The sequence below is a fragment of the Cucurbita pepo genome, chromosome LG19 (assembly GCF_002806865.2).
Source record: "Cucurbita pepo subsp. pepo cultivar mu-cu-16 chromosome LG19, ASM280686v2, whole genome shotgun sequence".
Taxonomy (NCBI): Eukaryota; Viridiplantae; Streptophyta; class Magnoliopsida; order Cucurbitales; family Cucurbitaceae; genus Cucurbita; species Cucurbita pepo.
The window spans coordinates 1,024,781-1,046,932 of record NC_036656.1 but is presented as its reverse complement, the minus strand read 5'-3'; the positions used below and the strand labels follow the sequence as shown (position 1 = coordinate 1,046,932).

General features: G+C 35.6%; 4 protein-coding genes across 4 annotated transcripts; 3 read left to right on the top strand and 1 right to left on the bottom strand.

Annotated features, from left to right (window-relative positions):
• The first annotated feature begins 2,042 nt into the window (after positions 1–2,042).
• On the top strand, positions 2,043–2,520 carry LOC111782212 (macrophage migration inhibitory factor homolog). Its single transcript, XM_023663037.1, has 2 exons — positions 2,043–2,162; positions 2,243–2,520. The coding sequence occupies exons 1-2, from the start codon at positions 2,052–2,054 to the stop codon at positions 2,471–2,473; spliced, it is 342 nt and encodes a 113-aa protein (XP_023518805.1). The 5' UTR covers positions 2,043–2,051; the 3' UTR covers positions 2,474–2,520.
• A 3,816-nt stretch (positions 2,521–6,336) lies between these two features.
• On the top strand, positions 6,337–8,907 carry LOC111780898 (macrophage migration inhibitory factor homolog). The gene is made up of 3 exons (XM_023661246.1): positions 6,337–6,534; positions 8,168–8,368; positions 8,694–8,907. The coding sequence occupies exons 1-3, from the start codon at positions 6,424–6,426 to the stop codon at positions 8,727–8,729; spliced, it is 348 nt and encodes a 115-aa protein (XP_023517014.1). The 5' UTR covers positions 6,337–6,423; the 3' UTR covers positions 8,730–8,907.
• A 1,698-nt stretch (positions 8,908–10,605) lies between these two features.
• Positions 10,606–12,222, top strand: LOC111781785 (late embryogenesis abundant protein 46). Its single transcript, XM_023662482.1, has 2 exons — positions 10,606–10,733; positions 11,553–12,222. Exons 1-2 carry the CDS (start codon positions 10,626–10,628, stop codon positions 11,958–11,960), a joined length of 516 nt encoding a protein of 171 aa, XP_023518250.1. The 5' UTR covers positions 10,606–10,625; the 3' UTR covers positions 11,961–12,222.
• Positions 12,223–18,631: 6,409 nt separating this feature from the next.
• Positions 18,632–21,514, bottom strand: LOC111781130 (myb family transcription factor PHL4-like). The gene is made up of 7 exons (XM_023661575.1): positions 20,634–21,514; positions 20,347–20,545; positions 20,188–20,264; positions 20,049–20,088; positions 19,771–19,825; positions 19,609–19,678; positions 18,632–19,111 (listed from the first exon to the last, which is right to left on the bottom strand). Exons 1-7 carry the CDS (start codon positions 21,162–21,164, stop codon positions 18,929–18,931), a joined length of 1,155 nt encoding a protein of 384 aa, XP_023517343.1. The 5' UTR covers positions 21,165–21,514; the 3' UTR covers positions 18,632–18,928.
• Positions 21,515–22,152: the final 638 nt, after the last annotated feature.

Here is a 22,152-nt window from a genome sequence, read left to right as displayed (position 1 = left end):
TATTTAATATATTAAATAAATAGAGAAAATATATTTAATTTGAAAGTTCAAATTAATATTTAATATATTAGATATGTTAAATATAAATGGAGAAAAATATATTAATTTAAAGGATTTAAATTAATATTTAATATATTAGATATATTAAAAATATATATATTTATTGTATTTGATACATTAAATATTAAACAATGTATTTAATACATTAAATAAAAATATATTTGAAATTGGAATGAGATTCAAATCTATTAAATATATATTAGGATATTTTATAATATCTAAATATAATTTATATGAGGTATAATATCCTAATATATTAAATATGTAAATATATTATTTGACAAATATTCTTTGAGAGTTCAGTGTTTGACAAATATTCGAGTCATAGTAAAGAAGATCTTCTGCATAGTTGGAATACTTCGACGAGTCTTGCAAGCTAGGGTTTCTACAACGTTAGAGTTCTTACTCTTCTATTTATTGCTTTGTTTTAATTCTTAATAAATTTCAAAACGGTTCCCAATGCTTTCGCTACATGGATGAAGAGTTCATTCCCTTCAGCTGGAAAATCGTTGAAGTGGAGCTTTTCTAGTGTTTGAAGAGAGAAAAGAGAGTTCAGTGTTTGTAGCATTAAAACCTTAAAGAACGGAAGTAAGGTTTCTTCACCAAGCTGAGAGAAAGCTCAAAGAAAATAATATCGGGTATCAGTGGGCTTTTATATTACATCTTCAATGGCTAGTCGTAGCTGTCGGGATCGCACCTCTTAAGAGTTTGAGATGTTAAAGCTTGTCAATCGTTATCATCAATTCAAGCAAGTTCTGATATTTAATATAATTTAGAGCATAACACCGTCTTTTTGTTCCACATTTATGTTTCTGAACTGTTGATCATTGAATAACTTTTTTGTTTCGTATATCTTAAATGTCCATTTTGGCAGTTATAAAATCTGTAGAACTGGTAAATTGTTGAATATCACAGCATGCATTTCTTGAAATCCCTCTCGGGTTGTTCTTCTTTTTCAAGTTTTGCTTTAGATTTGAAGTTTAATTGATTTATTAGATTAGTCTCGATCAAGCTAATTTTGGAGAGAGCCGTTCTAAGATCTAAGAGTGATCATTATAGATTCAAAATTATTTGTTACGTTAGCTTTATTTGAGAAAGTTTACAAAGATCGTAGAAAAATCTCTAACTTGGTAAATCCAACACTGTTAGCAGTGATCCCCGTTCTTCATCCCCACCCCGTTTCTCTCTTTTTTTTAAAAAAAAAAAAATAAATAAATAAAAAAATATATTTTGTTATTATTATTATTATAATTATGTTACTACATGCATATATTTATTTTTTTGTTATTATTATTATTATAATTATGTTAGTATATACATATATTTATTTTATTAGGTTAAATTTAATAATTATTATTTATTTTACAGCAACTTTTAAAAATAGTTTTTAACTATGTAAGTTGTAACTTTTTTTTTTAATATATATTTTCAAATTAAGTTAAATTTTTTTAACTAAATATTTAAAAATAAACAAATAAATGTTTTAGAAACTTTTAGGAACTAACATTTTACTTGTGGCATATACATGCGTCACAGCGTGGCGAGTATCTCAGAAGGATAGTATTAGACAACACGGGTGTGCCGGTATTGTACCTCAGCTCGGAGGTTAGATTATGTACTTGCTATCTAAAACATACGTCGTAAATGGTTTAGTATGGACACGGGAGAGTCCGATGCTTGAGAGAATCCGGATCGATGGATGTTCGGAATGTCCCGATGAGATGATGGGCACAAAGGTAAATTCCCAACGAATATGTTGAAACAAAATATACAAAATGTCCCAACTCAATGAACGAGCACGGTCAGAACCATAATTTACTTTTCACATTTTATTTCCTTTCAATAAATTGTAGCAACGAAAACGTGTATTTAAAATTTAACAAAAAAATAATAATTAAAAAAATGTAATTTTCACCTATAAAAAAAGCCCACTTTCTCAATTGATTTTCATTTTCAAATTAAACCTTCTTCCTCCCTTTAAACTCTCCGCCATGCCTTGCCTTTACATCACTACCAATGTCAACTTGGCCGGAGTCGACACCGCCGCCATCTTCGCCGCCGCCACCACCGCCGTCTCCACCATCATTGGCAAACCCGAAAACGTAAATCTTTTAATTTTTCTAGATAAATCAGGAAAAAGAAATTCGAATATTTATTTATTTATTTATTATTATTTGGGCAGTTTGTGATGGTGTTGCTAAAAGGGTCGGTGGCGATATCGTTTGGAGGCAGCGGAGAACCGGCGGCGTTCGCGGAGGTGGTGTCGATGGGAGGAATAAACTCCGCAGTGAAGAAGAAGCTAATCCACTCCATTGGAAGCATTTTAAATGAAAAGCTTTCGGTTCCGCCCGCGAGATTCTTTCTTATAGTCCACGACACGACGGCCGGCCGCCCCGTTTCATCAAAACTATGACTCTCCGGCTCGGCGGCGGCCAGTCCATGGCGGCTGCCTTCTTTACCGCTCCCAATTTCATTGTTTCTTAAGTGGTCTGATTTTGTGTCTGTTCACAGAAATATAATAATCAATTAATAATTTGACGAATTTGGCCGGTGAAGACTCATAATCTTATTTTACTCTCGTGAAATTCTCCATTTATTTTTTTAATCAATAATTTTCTTTTTGTAATATAAATTTTATTAAAAATAACGTCAATATAAAATATAAAATATAAAATTTAATATTATAGTATAGTTTTCCAATCTTTTTTATTTATCAAATTATTAAAATTAAAAAAAGTAATTAAGATGGATTATAATATATTATTGGCAACGAAGTCTTTAATATTCCATTTATTATCTTTCCTTATATGGAATTTATATAAAATTTAATACATTAAATTAACTCAATCTTCCAATTTAAATCATAAAAATTAAACTAATTTATATCTGATTTGGGTTGAATTAAAATTTTAAAAAATAAAAAATTAATAATAATATTTAATATTTGTAACTTAGATCGACTTCTAAATACTTAAAATTTGAACTTTATAAGATTTTAGTTATTAAGGTAACATGTATCGTAGATAAATATTTTTTTAAAGATAATTAAAAAAACAACCCGACAACTCAATCTAACCTGAAAATAGAGGGTTAAGTTATGAATTTATATTTAGATTACTCGGGTTTGTGAAGTAATAATAATGTTGTAGAAAATAAATAAAGTAATTTAGCCTAATATTAGTTGTCTCTAGACATGTCCGAAAAATTGGATATGTAACGAGGAGGAAAAGAAAGAAAAACATGACAACTTTTTTAAAAAATAATATTTTTATATTTTACTTTTTTTTTTTCAAAATTATTTTAAAATAGAAAATGTGTGGGTTTTGCTATTTTATTGAAATTAAATTAATAAAAATATCCACCGTCTTTATATTTTATCTAAAAAAAATATTTTTAAAAAAAATTTAAAAATATCCTGGTAAAAATTTCATTAATATTTTTCTAAATTAAAATGTTTTGATATATGAACGAAAATCATCTATTTACATTTTATAGATTATCTCCGAACTTTTTAATATTATTTTAAAAAAATTATTGCGTATTATTTAAATGAGTTACTAACATTTTGTTCATACGTTAATGGTATAAATATTTTTTAATTTTTTAAAAAATTAAAAGTTTTTTTTTAAAAAAAATTAAAGAATATTAATTCTTTTTACCCTATTTTTTAAATAAATTATTAATGTTTTTTTTTTTTAGAAAATTTAAAAGCATTAGCTCATTTTTATTAATTTGGCTCTTTTATTAATTATAATTTTTTATTAAATATTTTAAAGATTTAAAATTAATCTCCTTAAAAACCCTTTTTTGTGTGGATATTTTCGGTTTTTTTTTAATGAAATAAATATATTTTTAATAAATTTGAAATTCTAGAAAATTAAATAGATAATATTATTATGTTACACATTTATAAATGGAATCTCCACTACCCTCTCCCACAGGCTCCAAAAATTCCATTAATTTCCTTGTCTCCTCTTTAATATTAATATTGCTTAGGGTTTAATGTTGCTTAGTTTGAACTATGATCTAAAACTTTGCTGAAGAGAACGATTTGATCGGAGCTAAAATTTAAAGATATGAAAAAGAGAAAATGGAAAGAAATCTGATTGGAAATCGTTATTCATCTTTAAGAGGAGAGAGAAATGGCTCCAACGAGTAGTACTGTGGACACACGATAGGCATTGAGTGGAGCCAAGCGTCGAACACCGCATGGAGCATTACGACTCCACTCGATCTACGACATGCTGCCTCTACGCTTGATCCAACTCGCAAACCCACGTACCTACCTACGACCCGTCCACTCAACCAACCCGCAATCTAACCTAAGTGAATTGAACTAGTTGACCGAGAATCGAACCGACTCGAACTAGAGTGCTTGACCCACGACTGCAGATAAACGACCTGCACATGGGACTTACGACTAGCCTCCTTCCCGGCACGTGGAGGCGCGTGTAAGTCAGATTCTGGCCCGTTCGTCTTCTATTTCCTCCATTTTCATCCTAATTCCAATTCTAACCATTTTTTAAAAGGTGAAACATTACCTAATTGAAGAATATCAGTATTCTTGGACACCCTAATTGTGTAGAAACGCTAAACGAAGGGCACGAGTCAACCAAGTAAGTGGTCTCACTATCGAATAAATTAGACGATTCGTTTGATGTATAACGACACATGCCGAATCAGCTTTTAATTTTATTTTATTTAAATTTGAAAATAAAAATCAATTAATAATTTTTATGTTATATTATCGTGTAATAAAGCGATAAAGATGAGAAGTCTTTTCAGTTCCCGTCTCCGCCTCTTATTTTACTTTACATTCTCGTGAAATTTTTACATTTATCAAATTATTGAAATTAAAAAAATAATTAAGATGTATTATAATATATTATTTGTAACCAAGTCTTTAATATTCCATTTATTATCTTTCCTTATATGGAATTTATATAGAGTTTAATACTCCCATTTAAATCATAAAAATTTTAAAAAATAAAAAATTATATTTTTTATTGAATTATAAATAAGATTACAATCCAACGCAACTCTATCCTACCTTACTTTGGATAAGAATATTTAATAATTGTAACTAATGTTACAGTGTGCTGTGACTTGTGAATATTTTAAATTTCAACATTATGTGATTTTAGTTATTAATATAACATGTATCGTGAATAAATAATTTTTTTAAAAAAATAATTAGAAAAATAAATTGATAACTCATTCCAACCCGAAAACAGAGGGTTGAGTTAGGAATTTATATTTGAATTGTTCGGATTACCATCTGAACCAATCCAAAATTTCGAGTAGGTCCAAAAAATTTGTCTATTCGAATATTTAAGAATTAAGATTTTGATAATTATATTTAAAGACGTATATTTGATTATTTTATACATCGGGATACTTCTCCATTTATGATGATGACTATGGACGCGTACCTTATGATGATGATGATGATCATGCCTCGCATGACACCTAGGGGTTAGTTGACCTCCGGACTTCGCTACGGACAACTAGCTTAACTATGATGGGTCCAGGGGGTGCGAACCGCCTAGGATCCACACTCGCACGTGTGGGTCGTGTGTAGGGAAGTACTACACATCCAAATATTTGTCGAGATAGAGGTCACTCCTATAATGGTTTTTAAATGATAGATCCCTGCATCATGAGTTGTATGTGTTTGTATTTCCTGACCTCAATAATGGGTCACTTACTGAGTATTTCTTAAATTATAATTTACTAGGCTCGTCCCGTGCTTTTGGAGGAGCTACCTGTGACTCAGCATGGGAGAAGGAGACATAAATGTCTACTGAGAACCCGTCGATTCCTGAGCCATTTGTTCTCCTCCCTCAAGTTTAAGAGAAGCCACCAATTGCTCGGACGAGGTTTTTGAATAAAAAGTGTGCGGTGGGGAAAAAGAATTGGGAAGGTCGATTTGACTTAGCCCAATTTAACTTTTATAATTAGGTTAGGTCCTCCGAGTTAGTCACATTATCGAGTCATATAAACACCCGAAAAATTTGGCTGATAGAAGAAAAATCTTTTAATTAAAATTTTGCTGATAGAAGAAAAATCTTTTAATTAAAATTTTTTAGTATGTGGATCGCATCTTGAAATTTTCCGGGTTAGGCCCATATAGAAATGAACGTGGCCCAATTGATTGTACGAAATGATGGCCCATAACAGAAAGCTTCACGTTTGGGCCCAATGATGAATGGAGGCCCAAAGAGTCATCGAGTAGCAGAGATAAAAGATGGAAAATGAGGGCAAATGATGTTGCAGATAAGAATCTTGGATCAGAAGAAGAAGAAGAAGAAGAAGAAGAAGAAGAAGAAGAAGAAGAAGAAGAAGAAGAAGAAGAAGAAGAAGATGCCTTGCCTCAACCTTTCTACGAATGTCAATCTGGAAGGTATCGATACCTCCTCTGTTCTCTCTGAGGCTTCATCCACCGTTGCCAAGATCATCGGCAAACCAGAGGCCGTAGGGTTCTAACTCTCATCTCTCTTCAGATAATGTATTTGTTGTTATCGTGTTGTCGTTAGCTTTGCGATCGGTTCTTTTCCTTGATTTCTTTATTTTTGCTTAATTTCTCTGATTTCAGATTCTTCATTTCTCTCTGCTGAATGCATGTGTACTGAGTAAGGCTGATTGATTTATTTACTTATCGGTTTAGCCTTTACTTTTCTGTTTGATGCCGATCGATGAAGTTTTGATCAACTTCTTGATTTCACTGGCATTTTAGATTGGTCATGGAATGGAGTGAGGCATTTTGATTTTTTTTTTTTTTTTTTGTTTTAAGATGGTACTTTTAGTGTTCCGCAATATTTTGTATGATGGATCTTAGAATGTTGCTATTACTTATAGTGTGATCTATAGCTTTGCAGTTTAATGTTGATCTTATTGAATCATGCAGCTTATCAAATCGGTTATTTATCTTTTTAGTTGTATAACTCCTGCATGACGCTGATAATGAAACCTTACTGACGCAAATCCTGGTCTGACTAATTCAAGCACATTGAGATAACAATGGAAGANCCATAACCCATTATATAATATATATATATATAATATAAAAATAAATATAAGAAATTTCAATATCACTATATAAAAAGAGAAAATCAAAATTATGTAATGAAATATCGTAATATTTCCATTTCATTTAAATAGATAGACATTCAAATAGCATAGTAAAAAAAAAAACTTAGCCTTCAAAGAACGCAGACTAAACTGAGAAAGGGCAATAATCTACTAAGATAAGACCTAATGAACAATTGCAATATTAAACCTAGTTTTGGATCAAATCCCCTACCTGAATCTCTCTGTCGGATCCTGTTATTTCCTTTGTAGCTGGATACCCCGTAAAAGCAGCCCTCCAAAGGGTGCTCCCCTCCTTCCTAAAGGGTGAATGGACCAGCACCTCCCTCCATCATATGACAATAGTCTCCGTTATGAGCCAAGCTGATCCCTAAAATCCTCAATTTCAAATTAGACTAGAAAATTAGCATTGCCACAACAGATGACCTAGGTCCTTAGATGTCTAGTTGCAGGGGATATGGCACTGTGGTCTTGGCGCAAAGGATGTAGGTCTTCGAACCCAATCCAGAGTATTAACACCCTATGAAGCACCTGCCAAGTAAAGACTTTGACCTTCTTTTAAATGTTTGCCTTGTATAACAAGGAGAGGAGAAAGGAGGGAATCCAGGGCTGCAGAAACAAGCAACCTTCTCTTAGATCCATTGGAGTTTGATTTCCTTGTCTGAAGAAACACCTAGTGTTTTTTCCCCTTTGATTTCCTTGTCTTAAGAAACACCATTTCTTTTTAGTCCCTGAATCGAGGAATGAAATAGTGTTTTTTTCCCCTTTGATTGCAGTGAAGGTCTCAGCTTTTTCTGTGACAGTAAATCTTAAGTTAGTACATTAGAGTACTTTCTTCTCTTTATTCATCCCAGACATTGTATTCTTAGCCAATTCAGCCTGTTATTAAGTTCTCCGTGTGAGTCTAGTTATGAGATTCGTTGCCGATGTTTACGGAATTTGTGTGCTTATTTGCCAATAAATTGGATTTTGTCAAGTTCTTTCCTATGTGTTAACTTGATCATCTTGCTGGAAGCAGTATGTGATGGTTGTGCTGAAGGGATCAGTACCCATGTCATTTGGTGGTAGCGAGCAGCCAGCAGCATATGGCGAGTTGGTGTCCATCGGGGGTCTGAATCCTGATGTCAACAAAAAACTGAGTGCTGCAGTTTCTGCAATTCTCGAGACAAAGTTATCCGTGCCCAAGTCGAGATTCTTCCTCAAATTTTACGACACCAAGGCAAGCTATTCCAACTTTTTAAGCTGTCCAAAAAATGGATGGGTTATTTGCATGCATGTAGTCACTTCTCATTGCATTTCTTATTTTTGTTTAGGCCCATCAGAGTCAAGAATATGCACAGTGTTTACATGCTTTACACCAGAACTAGAGATCATGTAACTATTATCTTTTACTATTTGAAACAAATAAAGCACAACTCCCATTGGTTTTTTAGCAGGCATTCGTATCACTCATAGACACTATTTTCACGGTGGCTTCGTCTAATGTCTTATGCTAAAACCCGGGAATTGTCCTGATATTTGCCTCTTTCTTTTTGCTGCTGCAGGGGTCTAACTTCGGATGGAATGGCTCCACTTTCTAAATGTCTACTATGAGCTGCATCTGTAGTATGTCTTAGAACTTCTCAACTTTTATGTGCCGAGACATATAAGAACTTGGTATTGCAAACACTTCGTACTTTATCGATTATTATCTGGATTGACTTGTGGTTATGAATCATGATCATGGGAAGATTTTAATGCATACAGCTCTTGCTATGATCTTGTTGGTGGGCTTGCTAGGAATACCGCTAGATTATTCATTGATATCTTGTTTAAGGGTGATAAGTTGAAGTGTTTGTTTTGTAAGCACTTAAAAAAGTTTCATCCTGCAGGTGAATTATGCTTCAATCGACATTTTTATATGTTAATGGGGTTCAACATCGATATTTTCACGATATTTAGATCTCGACCTTTTTGTTGATATTTGAGTAGGTAGAGAGGGTAACTGTGATGTACCACATTGGTTGGGGAGGAGAAGAAACCACCATTTATAAGGGTGTGGAAACCTTCTCCTAGTAGACGTTTTAAAGCCTTGAGGGGAAGCTCGAAAGCCCAAAGAGGACAATATCTGCTAGCGGTGGATCTGGGCCGTTACAAATGGTATCAGAGCCAAGCACATGTGCCAGCTTTCTCGCCCTTCACCGAAGGGGGTAGACACGAGGCGGTGTGCCAGTAAGGACATTGGGCCCCAAAGGGGTGGATTTGGGGGCGGTCTCACGTCGATTGGAGGAAGGAAAGAGTGCCAGCGAGGACGTTAGGCCCCAAAGGGGGGTGGATTGTGATGTACCACATTGGTTGGGGTGGAGAACAAATCGTCATTTGTAAGGGTGTGGAAACCTTCCCTTAGCAGACACGTTTTAAAGTCTAGAGGAGAAGTCCAAGTCCAAAAGGGAAAACTCAAAGAGGACAATATCGGCTAGCGGTGGTGGATCTAGGCCGTTACAGTAACTATTTTGCATGTTATTTCATTTCAATGCATGAGCCAAAGTTACGTCATTATCATTGAAATATAGAACCCACAAACATTGTGTTATGACCTTTCCAAACATTGATTTGAGACGAGTTTGGTCCGAGTTTGGTTAAAATCTCAGGTCTGAGTGTCTACTTCCAAATCTTATACACTCAAGACTTTTGAAGGACGAGTTTGTGAGTTCTACCTCCCCGAAACTCAAACAAGGAACAAATTATTCGGGGTTTCGTCAAAACATTGTAACAAACTCTTCAAGAGAAAAACTTTATGCTTTGGACTTTTTAAACCTTGAACGAAAACTAGTTGATCCAATTTTGGTCCAAATGTCATGAACAAGGGACGAACTTTTGATTTCTACCTCTCTAAAGTTTGAGTTATGGTCCAAACATTATGACAAATACTCAAGGACAATCTGCAGGGTTCGATATGGTCCAAACATCATGACAAATACTCAAGAACGACCCTTGAAGCCATAAATAGAGACAAATTTGGTCCAATATATCGTGCAGAAAACGAACTTTGAGTTTTTAACTTTCAAATCTGATGAGTACGTTGCTCCAAGCATCCTCGAGATCTTGCTCGAGGATAAATTTCTACCTCTCTAAAGCTTATAATTAGGCCGAATTTCAAAACCTGAAAGAAAGACAAGTTTGGAGCAAATTTGTGCACATATTTACTAAAATGGTGACTCATATCTGCACCGACATCAATATTTTAATAAATGTTTGAGACAAAAGAATCCAATGGTAGGCAAAGACAGGTACGCTTCTTAAACCTTCCAAAACTGCCTCATCACATCCCTCACATCCTGACACGTAGCACCACGTGTCACACAGTAACCCAACAGCCTCCAATCCACTGCCACGTGTAATCTCACTTCCACGTGTCGCTCCCATACTTCACATAAAAATGCATTATAAGATACGAGATTGAGCAGCTTTGAACATTCAAAGAAAGAACTTCAAAAATGCAATCAGGAAAGAACGCAATGGAATCCATGAAGGAATCGGCCGCCAATGTTGCAGCCTCGGCGAAGGCTGGCATGGATAAGACCAAAGCCACCGTGCAAGAGAAGGTATATTTTGAGCTACTCCCATCTAAATGAGTTTATAAGTCCGGAATATTATCTCTATTGGTACCAGGTAAAATTCAAAGCAAACCCACTAGAGATTATACTCAAAGTGGACAATATCTTCGACTGTGGAGAGTCGTTATTCATGTTTATCCATGTTTATTGGAGTTATGCCCTTAATTTAGTCATGTCAATAGAACCTTCAAGTGTCCGTGTCGAACAAATGGTGTATTTTGTTCGAGGGCTCTAAAAAAACGTGTCGACCCTCAATTAAGGGAGGCTCATTTATAAGTCTGGAATATTATCTTTATTGGTATGAGGTAAAATTCAAAGCAAACCCACTAGAGATTATACTTAAAGTGGACAATATCTTTGACGGTGGAGAATCGTTATTCATGTTTATCCATGTTTATTGGAGTTATGCCCTTAATTTAGTCATGTCAATAGAATTCTAAGTGTCGAATAAAGAAATTCTTAGTCTCAAACATATAGCTAAAAGTGACTCGTGTCGAACAAATGATGTATTTTGTTCGAAGGCTCTAAAAAAACGTGTCGACCCTCAATTAAGGGAGGCTGTTTGAGGGCTACGTAGACCTCAAGGGAGGCTCTATGTGTACTTCCTTCCCCTTGTATTTGTGGAAGATCATAAATTTATAAGTGAGAAATGCTATCATTATTGGTACGAGGTCTCGTGGGAAACTCCAAATTAAAGCTATGAGAATTTACTCGAAATATTATTAGTCGTTATTCCTAACCAATTTTTTTTTTTTTTTTTTAATACATAAAACTGATTGAATAATGCTTTTTTTGATGATTATATAGATGGAGAAGGTGACGGCGCGTGACCCTTTAGCCAAAGAGATCGCAGAAGAGAAGAAACAGGCGAAAATTCATGAGGCGGAGCTCCACAAACAGGAGGCGCGTGAACACAACGCCGCCATGAAACAGGCTACAACCGCGACGGCCACTCACGGGATGCACCCGACAACTCATGGTACAGCGACGTACTCAACCACCGGAGCTCAGGGCTACACCACCGGGACCCAGCAGATGTCAGCCGTGCCTGGACACGGAACTGGGCAACCGACCGGCCAAGTTACGGAGGGTGTCGTGGGGACACATCCGATCGGACACCAGACTGGCACTGGGAGGACAACGACAGCCCACAACCCCAATGTCGGCGGCGGCGGCGATGCAACTCGCTACAGCACCGGCGGCGGGTATAGTTAAGATGGGAAGTTTGTTGGGTTTAGTACAATAATAAGTGGGCTTCTTGTTGTTTTAAGGTTGAAGTCCAAAGAGTTCGTGTTTGGTTTTAGGGTTTTATGTTATGTATGGTTGTTTATGGTTTGGATTGTTTTGTTTTGTTTTGTTTTGTTTGTAATTTGTATGGTTTTATGGTGTCCACTCTTTAGGTGATTTGTAGAGTGATGAATAAACTTGATATGTATGCAATTAAGGTATGGTTTGGATGCTTGGTTCATTCTTCCTATAATCATTTGAGCTTGGTTGATCCAATTTGAGCAACAAAGTCACGAATAAGCCCGAAAGAATAGTGTCTCGTTGCCCGCTCAAAACACGTGCCCACCTTCTCTATTCGCAATATTTGAAATGTTGAGTTTTGTGACACCGACATTGTTTTTATTAAGGGCGTCTTGACACTTTTGACACTCTTTATTAAGGGAAATGATGTCCTTATCAAGGGTGTCTCGACTCTCGTCTCACTAAAAGAGAACATTTTTATTAAGGTCGTCTCGGCATTTTTCTCATTAAGAGAGACAGTGTCTTTATTAAGTGTCTGTCGATAGGGTGACGATTTCTTTATTAAGGGCGTCACCAGGTAGACAATATCTTTATTAAGGGCATTTCGACATTCTTTACTAAGGTAGACGATGTCCAAGGGGGTCACCAGGTAGACAATATCCTTATTTGGGCATTCCGACATTCCTTACTAAGGAAGACGATGTCCTTACAAAGGGCGTCTCGTGGTAATATATTAAGAAAGACGCTGTCCTTATCAAGGGCGTCTTGAGGTAGACAATGACCTTATTAAGGGTGTCTCGACACTCCTTACTAAGGGACATGATGTCCTCATCAAGGGCGTCTCGAGGTAGACAATGACCTTATTAAGGGTGTCTCGACACTTTCTTTAGTAAGGGAGACGATGTCCTTATTAAGGACAAGACGAGATAGTGTAATAAAGAAGCTCATTCTTTGGTTCTACGATTCGACTTGGTTCCCCTGTTTTTACAAATTAGAGCGAGAGTATCAATTTATTTTGACTCTACCATTCAACCTGGTTTCATTATTTTTACAAGTTAGAGGAGGAAAATCAATTATTACCATAAATGAACATAATACTGAAAATCTAATAGTTATCTTATAAACACTTTTTTCAATGAAAATGAAGGTAGCTCGTATCGAACGAGTTTTATAAACACTTTTTTCAATGAAAATGAAGGTAGCTCGTATCGAACGTAACATCAACTATTACCCTTTAAATCATTAGAAAAGAAAAAAAAAAAAAAAGAGAGTAAAAGATAAAGACATATTCCAATCTTATTGAGAAAGATTTGTTGTTGGATTATTTTCTAACCTTAGAATAGGGGAGGTCTCTTTATTCTTTTCAATCCAAAATAAACCCATTTTATTAATGAAGGAACATAGAAGAACAAAATAAAGAATGGTTATGGTTTAAATTTGGCCTTTTCTTGTAGGGAATTTTCTTTTCCATTAAACATGGAAAAAGTAGTCTTTGGATTCTTCGGTTGAATATAAGAGAGATACATGAATGAATCGACACCACGTTTGATAGGTTATATGAACTTAAACGATAAATAGTTTGTCGCTCAATCATAAGAGCTAAAAGTTTAAGTATGTTTGACTTGAAACTATATGATACTCGAGTAAGGAGGGTACCTGAATGAACTAATGCAATATTCAAATGGGAGCAATCCGTAGTAGAAATTAGTTTGAGTTGGTGCCAATGTGGGACTCCCTTCGCCTATGGAGCCCTCGGTCAGCCTCTCCTTAATCGGTACACCCTTTATTCGACACTTGAGTCATTTTTTACTACACTTTTGAGGCTCAAACTTCTTTGTTCAACATTGACATGACTAAGTTAAGGGCATGACTCGGTTACCATGTTAAGAATCACGACTCTCCACAATGGTATGATATTGTCGACTTTGAGCATGAACTCTCATCACTTTGTTTTGGGCTTCCCCAAAAGACATCGTACCAACAGAGATTGTGTTCCTTAGTTATAAACCCATGACCATTCCCTAAATTAGCCAATGTGGGATTCCGTCCCAACAATTCTCAATAGTTTCAAGTCTTTTTGGTTAAATAAACTAAGCCATAGAGCATAGAGACGTATATGCGTTGATAAGCACATTGAACTATTCATGTCGTTGAGAGCCCACACAACCTCAACGATCATCCTACAACTCATCTCGTTTATATCTGAATCAAAAGGTATATCCCAATTCAACTCTGGGCTCTTGTTCTGCACACCTGCTGACATCTTTCGAAGCACGAGTATGATAAAAGTTATATTGTTATGCTGAGCCGCCATGAGCTTTTGATAACTTTATTGAACTTTCTCTTTTGTCTAGATGAGGAGTTTTTCGAGTTGTGGTGTTAGTCCACCGCTAACAGATATTGTCCGCGTTGGGCTTTCCCTTTCGAGCGTCCCCTTAAAGTTTTAAAATGTGTATGCTAGTGAGAGAGGTTTCCACATCCGTATAAGGGATGCTTCGTTTCCCTCTAACTGATGTGAAACTTCACAATCCACTTTGCGATCAAAACATGGGTGTTGCTTATGGGAAAAAATGTCGTCGCCGCCACTAAGGCCCGTGGCTTGCCCCCGTCTTTAGAACCGAGTTCCTGGTATATTGTCGAGATGCATTCATCAGGATAGAGACATCATGTGTGGGTCTATGTATAGATATTCATTGCGGAGGTTCGTGATTCCTAATGAACTAACATGTATCTGCTCAGGTTGGTATAGAATCCTGAACAGTCAAACTGTTACTCGTCGAATACAACAAATGGATGTCACCAGTGATGTGTGTTGCAGTCACGTCGATGAGAATGAATGAGTATCGATGGCTCATTGAGCACCAAACTCGATATGATTCATTGAAATGTGTGTATGCTATGCAAGAAACCCCATTTTGAAATGAAGTTTTGTTTAGTGAAAGCACACTCTCAACCGACATTAATACAGAAAATTTGAAGTGTCGAAGCTCGGAAGACTAGTAATAAGAATTCAAATTGAAAGACAAAATCTCCCCGATAACATATATAGTCGACCTTTATATTAAAGCACACTTGAAGGTTCAATTAAATATGTATATCTAAGGCTAGTGTTGTCGTAGCATCGATAGTAGGACATAAGACTGATTGCAATACCCACAGACCAATTTACAATGTCTCCGTAATGTTGGCAAGGATTTTCTTCGGCTAATGATACCTCGATCCTGAAGCCTTCAAAGTATCTTTTTGATACGCGGCTCGAGATGTATGAAAAATTCGCTGCTGATATATCCTGCCCAATTTGAACTGTAATCTTAGGTGAATAGTAGATTCAAGAAATCCAACATGCACCATTTTTTCATTATTGCAACGTACAAAAAATTTATTAGCTCAACTCTATACTCGAATCTCTAATCAGACTTAAATGTTGAAGAGTGTTACAAGTAAGCAACACGTCTCCTACATGTATTTTCTCCACTTCCTTTTTCTCACCCGTCGTGGACTCGTGCTCGAGAAAGAATAAGGCAACTTCCTACCCAAAAATCATCATCGACCCATATAAACATATCGTTTTCTCCTTACATACAAAGACAAAATTACCCCCAAATTAAGAAAAAAATTGAGAAGTTTGGTGAGCCTAAATTGGTAATTGGTGTGGTTTGGATGATAGGGACAATGCTACCAATCTATTGACTTTTGTTGTGTAAACTCACTTGGAAATTGGGATAAGAACCATGTTCCATGTCTTCCTCCACTTTTGTCGACATACCTAAGCTTTGTCTTTTCACTTGTCTGTTTGCGTTACCCCTTGCTACAGATATACACGGCCCGGGATAGGAACGGGAAGTCTTCTTTGTCCTCGTCCCTGCCACCTATTTATTCTCCATTTCTGTGAAACTTTTCATTTATTTTTACGGGATCATAGAGGAGATTCTTCTTCATAAGTAATTTTTATCGGTTCAATCTTAAAAAAAAAAAATAGTTATTTTAAAGTTTTTATTTTTCAATATAATTTTTATTAAAAAATTGTACAAATTAACGTTTAACCTAATTTCTAAAAATTCAAATTTTAATATTATAAGATAGCCTACCAATTAAAAAAATCTACAACGTAATATTTAGTTTAAACATTATCACCCGAGCCTCAAAATTAATTAACTCATTTTTTTAATATAGCCAAAAAGCACGTATGTATTTTTAATATGTATTGAAAATATATTTATATGAAATGGGATGGAGAATTTGGCAGGGACGGAGACGGGGAATATAATTCCGTCCCCAACCCCAATTACTTGACGGGGAAAAATATCTTCACTCACTCTTCATTCCCCGTCTAAATGAGGAATTCTCTCTCTCTGTTCGAGACAGATCCCCACGAAACCCTAGTCCCGTGGGTAAAACGTGGAATTTTGTAGCTATCTTTAGTATCTCGAATATTAAAATGATTTCTTTTTTTAGTAATTTGAAATATATATATATACAAAGAAAGTTGGTCTTATCTAAACTTTTTTTTAATCTAGTTTATAAAATGATACATTGTTTAAGAACATGATCCAAGAAAAAGATGAATCGAGGCGGCCAAAATGATATAAACAATCTAGAGAAGAACCTAGATCCTTACCAAATTCGTCTCATTTTGTTTATAATTTTCCAATTTAGTTCTTCAATGTTCCAAAGCTCTACTATAATTAAATATTCAAGTTTTGGTTCTATATTTGTTCTTATTATCCTTAATTATCCATATAATTGTTAGCTTGCTATCAAATTTTGTTAAACGCTATGCTCCGACGTGTGGTCGACACGTTGGTAATATCTATAGATGGAAAATGGGCTCTAAACGATCATGAGTAATGGCTTCAAGATGTGTATTAATGATGTGTAGACAGGTTAATACGAAAGGCATGGTCTTGTAATTCATGGTTTAATCCTTTAATAATATTTTGATTCTTTCATTTAAAGTTTAACTATTCACGGTATGTTATTTGTGTGGTTTGAAATGTATGTGGCTGACATATAATAAGATGTGTTGGACGATGAAAGTCCGCTAATTTAGGGAATAATCATGGGCTTATAATCAAAAAATACTTTCTACATTGGTGTGAAGCCTTTTGGGGAAGCCCAAAGCAAAGCCATGAGAGTAGTGCTCATCTAACGTGGTATCAGAGTCATGCCCTAAACTTAGTTGTGCCAATAGATTGGTAAATCCTCAAATGTCGAACAAAGGACTCCAAAAGAAAAGGAGTCGAGCCTTGATTAAGGGGAGGCGTACTTTGTTCGAAGGGAGGTGTTGGATGATGAAAGTCATACTCCTCAAATAGGTTTAAAAAAAAAACTCAAGGTCAGATCAACTTCGAGATCAAAACAACAAGAGTCGAAGACTGGTGAGAAAATACTATGGACCAGTTGAAGTTATTCACAAGATCAGAAAGGCGTCGTATAGGATCCATTTGCTCGCTCCTATGGGTGCAGACTAGCCTTGTTGTCCACGTCAATAACATGAAATACTACTCTTCTGAAGTAAAAGACGTCAAGCACAAAGAGGTGACACGACCTCGCACAAAGAAGAAGAATCACGAAGCAAAAGATGTAGGAGAAACTTTGACGGAGGAGACGCGAAGAGCCAACGAACCAAGAAACATTCCAAATTAATCGTACATTAATACTTTAATTAGTTAATATTCCTCAAATCAAGATGGAATGGAATCTATACCAAATTAGAAAAGCCAAGGAGGTAAAGGTCAAGAATCTTAAGTGTTTGTTGGCTTCCAACTCTTATCCCTTTGGGACAAATTTAAATTAAAATTGTTGATAAGAGATAGATGGCAAAGATTTGGTTATAAAAGTTGACATTTATTTATTGATTTAATATCAACTTCCCAAGAACATAGCATAACACACCTCTTTTTAAAATGCATATTCTATTTGGAATTTTGGGTTCTATATCACTTTCTTTGTTTCTTTTGATCCATATATTTGCTGGCTGTATGTTGCCGTTTTGTTGTTCTTGGCTCTTCGATTCTTCAAAAGACCAAGTGTTTGCCAATTCGTTTGGCTCCGTGCTATAATTTAAACGATTTTCGTCGATCGATTTTTAAGATTTGTATGTGTTCAGGTTGATGGTTGTTACTATGGGTATGCTATGAACTTGCTCGTTAAAGATTCAGTTATTTTGAATTTTTATTTAGGTTCAAGAGAAATGTAACAGCTCAAACCCACCGCTAGCCGAGCCGATATTGTCCTCTTTGGACTTTCTCTATGGGGAGAGGTTTCCACGCTCTTATAAATAATAGAATGTTCCATTCTCTTCTCCCACCGATGTGAGATCTTACCATCCAGCGTCCTCTGTTGACATTTTCGTGGGATCTCATTCGTTGGCCTATCGCCAAATGGGACCATATTACCAGATAAACATAGGGAGCGGTGTCATCATTGTCCTTTATGACCATATCACCAAATTTTCAAATACATAGTTGTGACCATGATGCCACTAAAATATGGAGGACCATCTCGTCTTTTTCCTTAAATTAACATCTTCAGAATCACTCTCTTTTAAATATGTTCTCGACTCCAACCTACTCATTGTCGAGAGTCATCGACTTGGTTTTCGCGTCACATAGTCAACTTTTAAAATCTTAGACAAAACAATAAAAGAAGAAGAAATTTCAAGCATGAAATCACATCATTTCTGTTGGTACAATACTTTTCACAACTTGGAACTGACAATTAACATAAACAAAAACCATTGCTGGTTTCTTGAATTCAACTTCTCAAAAGCTTTCTATATCCCACACTACTCTGTAATTTCTTTACCCTTTTATGTTCTGGTTTCAACAGGACTCAATCTGCAGTGTTCATCGTATGATGTTCGAAAGAAAGAAGATGGTGAACCCAAAATGAGTGGTTATATACTGGAAGTGTTGGTGGCTGGCTCTTAGGAGCTAACTTATCTTCGATGGGAACTGAGCGTTTCGGATGCTTTCGGGTGTCGGGAACGGCGGGTCGTCGGAGTTGTTGAAGCCATTGGTTCTGAAGAAGCATTTGTTTGTTTCCTGTTGCTGGTCAAACATCATCTTGAGCTGCTTCCCTTGTTCTTCAATTTGCAGCTGTAGCTTCCTCTGAATCTGTAAGAACAACAAAATAAGGCTCACAGAAAATTTACAGCCAGGAATTCTTGTTTTCGTGTGTCCTGTCGATTTCAAAGCGAATTCAAATTTCGATCAAATGATTAACTAAAAAATTCTTAATCTAAATTGAAAGTTATGAATCATTAGACAATAATCGAAGATTTACAGACCTAAGACAAGGTCTATAGCTCAAAGCTTATCGTTTAAAAGTTTAGAGACTAAACTTGTAATTCATCCATTTTATTTGATTCTTTCCACGTGCACTCGCTGGAGGTGCAAATGTATATATATTACCTCAAGTTGATCATGGAACACAAAATTGAGAGTTTCGAATCATCCGACAATAATAAAGAATTTAAAGACCTAAGACAATGTCTATAGTTCATAGTTTATCGGACACGAATTTAAAAGTTCAGAGACTAAACTTGTAAATTTAGCCATTTTATTTGAATCTTTCAACGTGCACTCGAAGGAGGAAAAAAAGTGTATATTACCTCGAGTTGATCATGAAGACGCCTCTGAACATCTAGCTGCAGTTGGAGAGCATCTTTAATTTGCAAGGCACTGTTACACAAAATCATTCACTTCCATTAGCACTTTCCAACATACATTTCAACATCTTAATATAATTTCCATATGGGTTACAAGAAGCTAACGTTTTCATATCCAGTTGGGCAACTTCAATCATGCTGTTCCTTCTATCAGATTTCCCTGCATTTCAAAACATTATTGTTGAAGTGATCTTCATTCAAGAACTGGCTACCTTTTTTTTAAGAAAAACTAAAGAAATTGGCTTCTTCTGGACATGTCAACAACACAAAATGGGAGTTTTTCCAGGAAAGAACTCATTGTTGATGAGTCCAGATTCAAAGCTAGCAAGAACAAACAGAACAGGGTATTGAAATTAATGGTTTTTCACTATGGAAATCTATACTTTCTGCAGATTCTGGCATGTATTTTGCTATCCGATATTTCTACAAAGCAAAAATATGAGCACAGAAATCAGTACTTATGGGGCAAAAACCAAGTTCAAATCATTCAAAACTGTTCTACAGATTTCTTCATTTTGGTACCTGCAAATGGCTCTTCACATGGAATATGGTCAATCCCTCTGAATCCATCAGCTTCAAAATTGCTTTTGGCGTTGCCTCTGTAACACTAACCACAAATCAGCTCTGAAAATGACAATTCAAGAAAGCTCCATGAAAATCAGCTTTAATGTTGTTACTTACTCTCAGCACCACCAAGACGATTAACGCAGTCAACAAACTTCTCATGGAGATCTTGCGTCCATCTGATTCTTGTTTTGGTGGTGAATCCATTTCCATTGAAGGAAGAAGAAGAGCTTCCATAGCCCACAGAAGCACCCAAGCCGGAGAATCTTGGAGAGATCTTCTCTTGTGAAGAACAGAAACTTGGATTATAACATTCCTGAATTATCAAACAAGAGAAATAGATTCATAAAATATGACAAAGAGAATGGAAAATGATCATCAGATGGAGAGTAGAAATTGCGTACTCCTTGATCTTTGAAAGGAACTGAATAGTGCTTCTCAATTGAGTGAGAACAATCATCAAACACCTTGTGGTCACTGGAAAAACTCTTCGGAAAGCCATCGAATCTCCTCTTACAGAGTTGAGATTTCACAACCGATTGCAAGGTGTTTCTGAATTCAGAATCTGCGCCACTCTTCTCCGTCAAGTCGAGAGATAGATTCTCGCCGGAGGATTGAAAAATGGCTGAAATCGAATCGGAAGCCCGATCGAAAGACGACGAACCAGTCCGAAACTCAATCGGAGGTATCCCCATGCATTGCTCCGTCGCGAAGAACGCCGAAGCAGGAGATTCGAACAGATTGATGATAGTCGAACTCGATTTAGACGAACCAAAATCTTGCTGTTCTAACGATTCAACTTCCTCCATGGCTGGTAACGGAACACAAGTTCCCATCCTCCATGGCTGCTGTGCCCTGAAATTCTGAAAACAATCAGCAACCATTCCATGGTTTTGTTGAATTTCTTGCATCGAATCGATTCCGAAATCGTTCATTTACAATATTTCCGATGAAACAACCTCAAAATCTCCGTTTCCGCTCAACAATCCGGGCTTCCAAACAGAGAATTAAGAGGGGAAAAAAAGGAGATACAGATAAAGAGCATAAACAACATCAACGCATGGCATACAATTCCTTATTCGCGAAGACTTGATGCGTAAGATATGATGAATAACAGCGAATGAGAACAGAGACTATTCGAGGAATTTGAGATGGGAACGAAGAAGGAGGAATCGATAAATCCGCACAAACAAAAAACGAAAGAGAGCTAGAACACAGAATTGAAGAACAAATTGGAATGAATCGTCGCTTCGATACGGAAGCTATTTTCATGTTGCTTCATACCACTTTCATGGAAATTTGTAATTAAAAAATATTGTTTTTATTTTTTTTTGTCAACCCATTTAAATTATTATTCTTATTTTATTTATTATTATTTTTTAAAATATGACTAATTTAGAAAGACTTAGTTTGCATTTAATATATTTTCTTTTTTAATCTCTCAAATATATAAACTTGTTTTGTTCTTGGTTGGAGTTTGAACTAAATTTTACTTAGATTTAATTTTGGAAGCATGATAGAAAATGTTATATATATAATTTGGAGGACTTGCTATAGGAGTTTGAAGAAGGCAGAATCTCGAGCTAGAGATACTTGAGTTTTAGGTATGACCTAATAAGAGGCTATTTTGTATCGGGAGAATGCGGAGACAATTCATGATCTTCGTAATGGGATTTGGGTAAAAGCGAAGAAGCATATTTGAAGAAAATATAATCTCGAGCTAGGGATACCTGAGTTTTGGTATGTCCTAATAAAAGACTATCCTGTACTCGGAGAGTTGGGAGACAACTGATGATGATCTTCATAATGGGGTTTGGGTAAAATCGAAGAAGCATATTTGAAAAAGACGGGAGCTCGAGCTAGGGATACTTGAGTTTTAGGTATGACCTAGTAAAAGACTATTTTGTATTGGGAGAATTAGGA

Coding starts and splice junctions, on each gene's coding strand:
- LOC111782212 (XM_023663037.1), top strand. CDS start 2,052: ATGCCTTGCCTTTACATCACTACCAATGTCAACTTGGCCGGAGTCGAC. Junction 2,163..2,242: donor TCATTGGCAAACCCGAAAAC/GTAAATCTTTTA, acceptor TTATTTGGGCAG/TTTGTGATGGTGTTGCTAAA.
- LOC111780898 (XM_023661246.1), top strand. CDS start 6,424: ATGCCTTGCCTCAACCTTTCTACGAATGTCAATCTGGAAGGTATCGAT. Junction 6,535..8,167: donor TCATCGGCAAACCAGAGGCC/GTAGGGTTCTAA, acceptor TGCTGGAAGCAG/TATGTGATGGTTGTGCTGAA. Junction 8,369..8,693: donor TCAAATTTTACGACACCAAG/GCAAGCTATTCC, acceptor TTGCTGCTGCAG/GGGTCTAACTTCGGATGGAA.
- LOC111781785 (XM_023662482.1), top strand. CDS start 10,626: ATGCAATCAGGAAAGAACGCAATGGAATCCATGAAGGAATCGGCCGCC. Junction 10,734..11,552: donor AAGCCACCGTGCAAGAGAAG/GTATATTTTGAG, acceptor ATGATTATATAG/ATGGAGAAGGTGACGGCGCG.
- LOC111781130 (XM_023661575.1), bottom strand. CDS start 21,164: ATGAACGATTTCGGAATCGATTCGATGCAAGAAATTCAACAAAACCAT. Junction 20,546..20,633: donor TTCCTTTCAAAGATCAAGGA/GTACGCAATTTC, acceptor TTGATAATTCAG/GAATGTTATAATCCAAGTTT. Junction 20,265..20,346: donor TCGTCTTGGTGGTGCTGAGA/GTAAGTAACAAC, acceptor TTAGTGTTACAG/AGGCAACGCCAAAAGCAATT.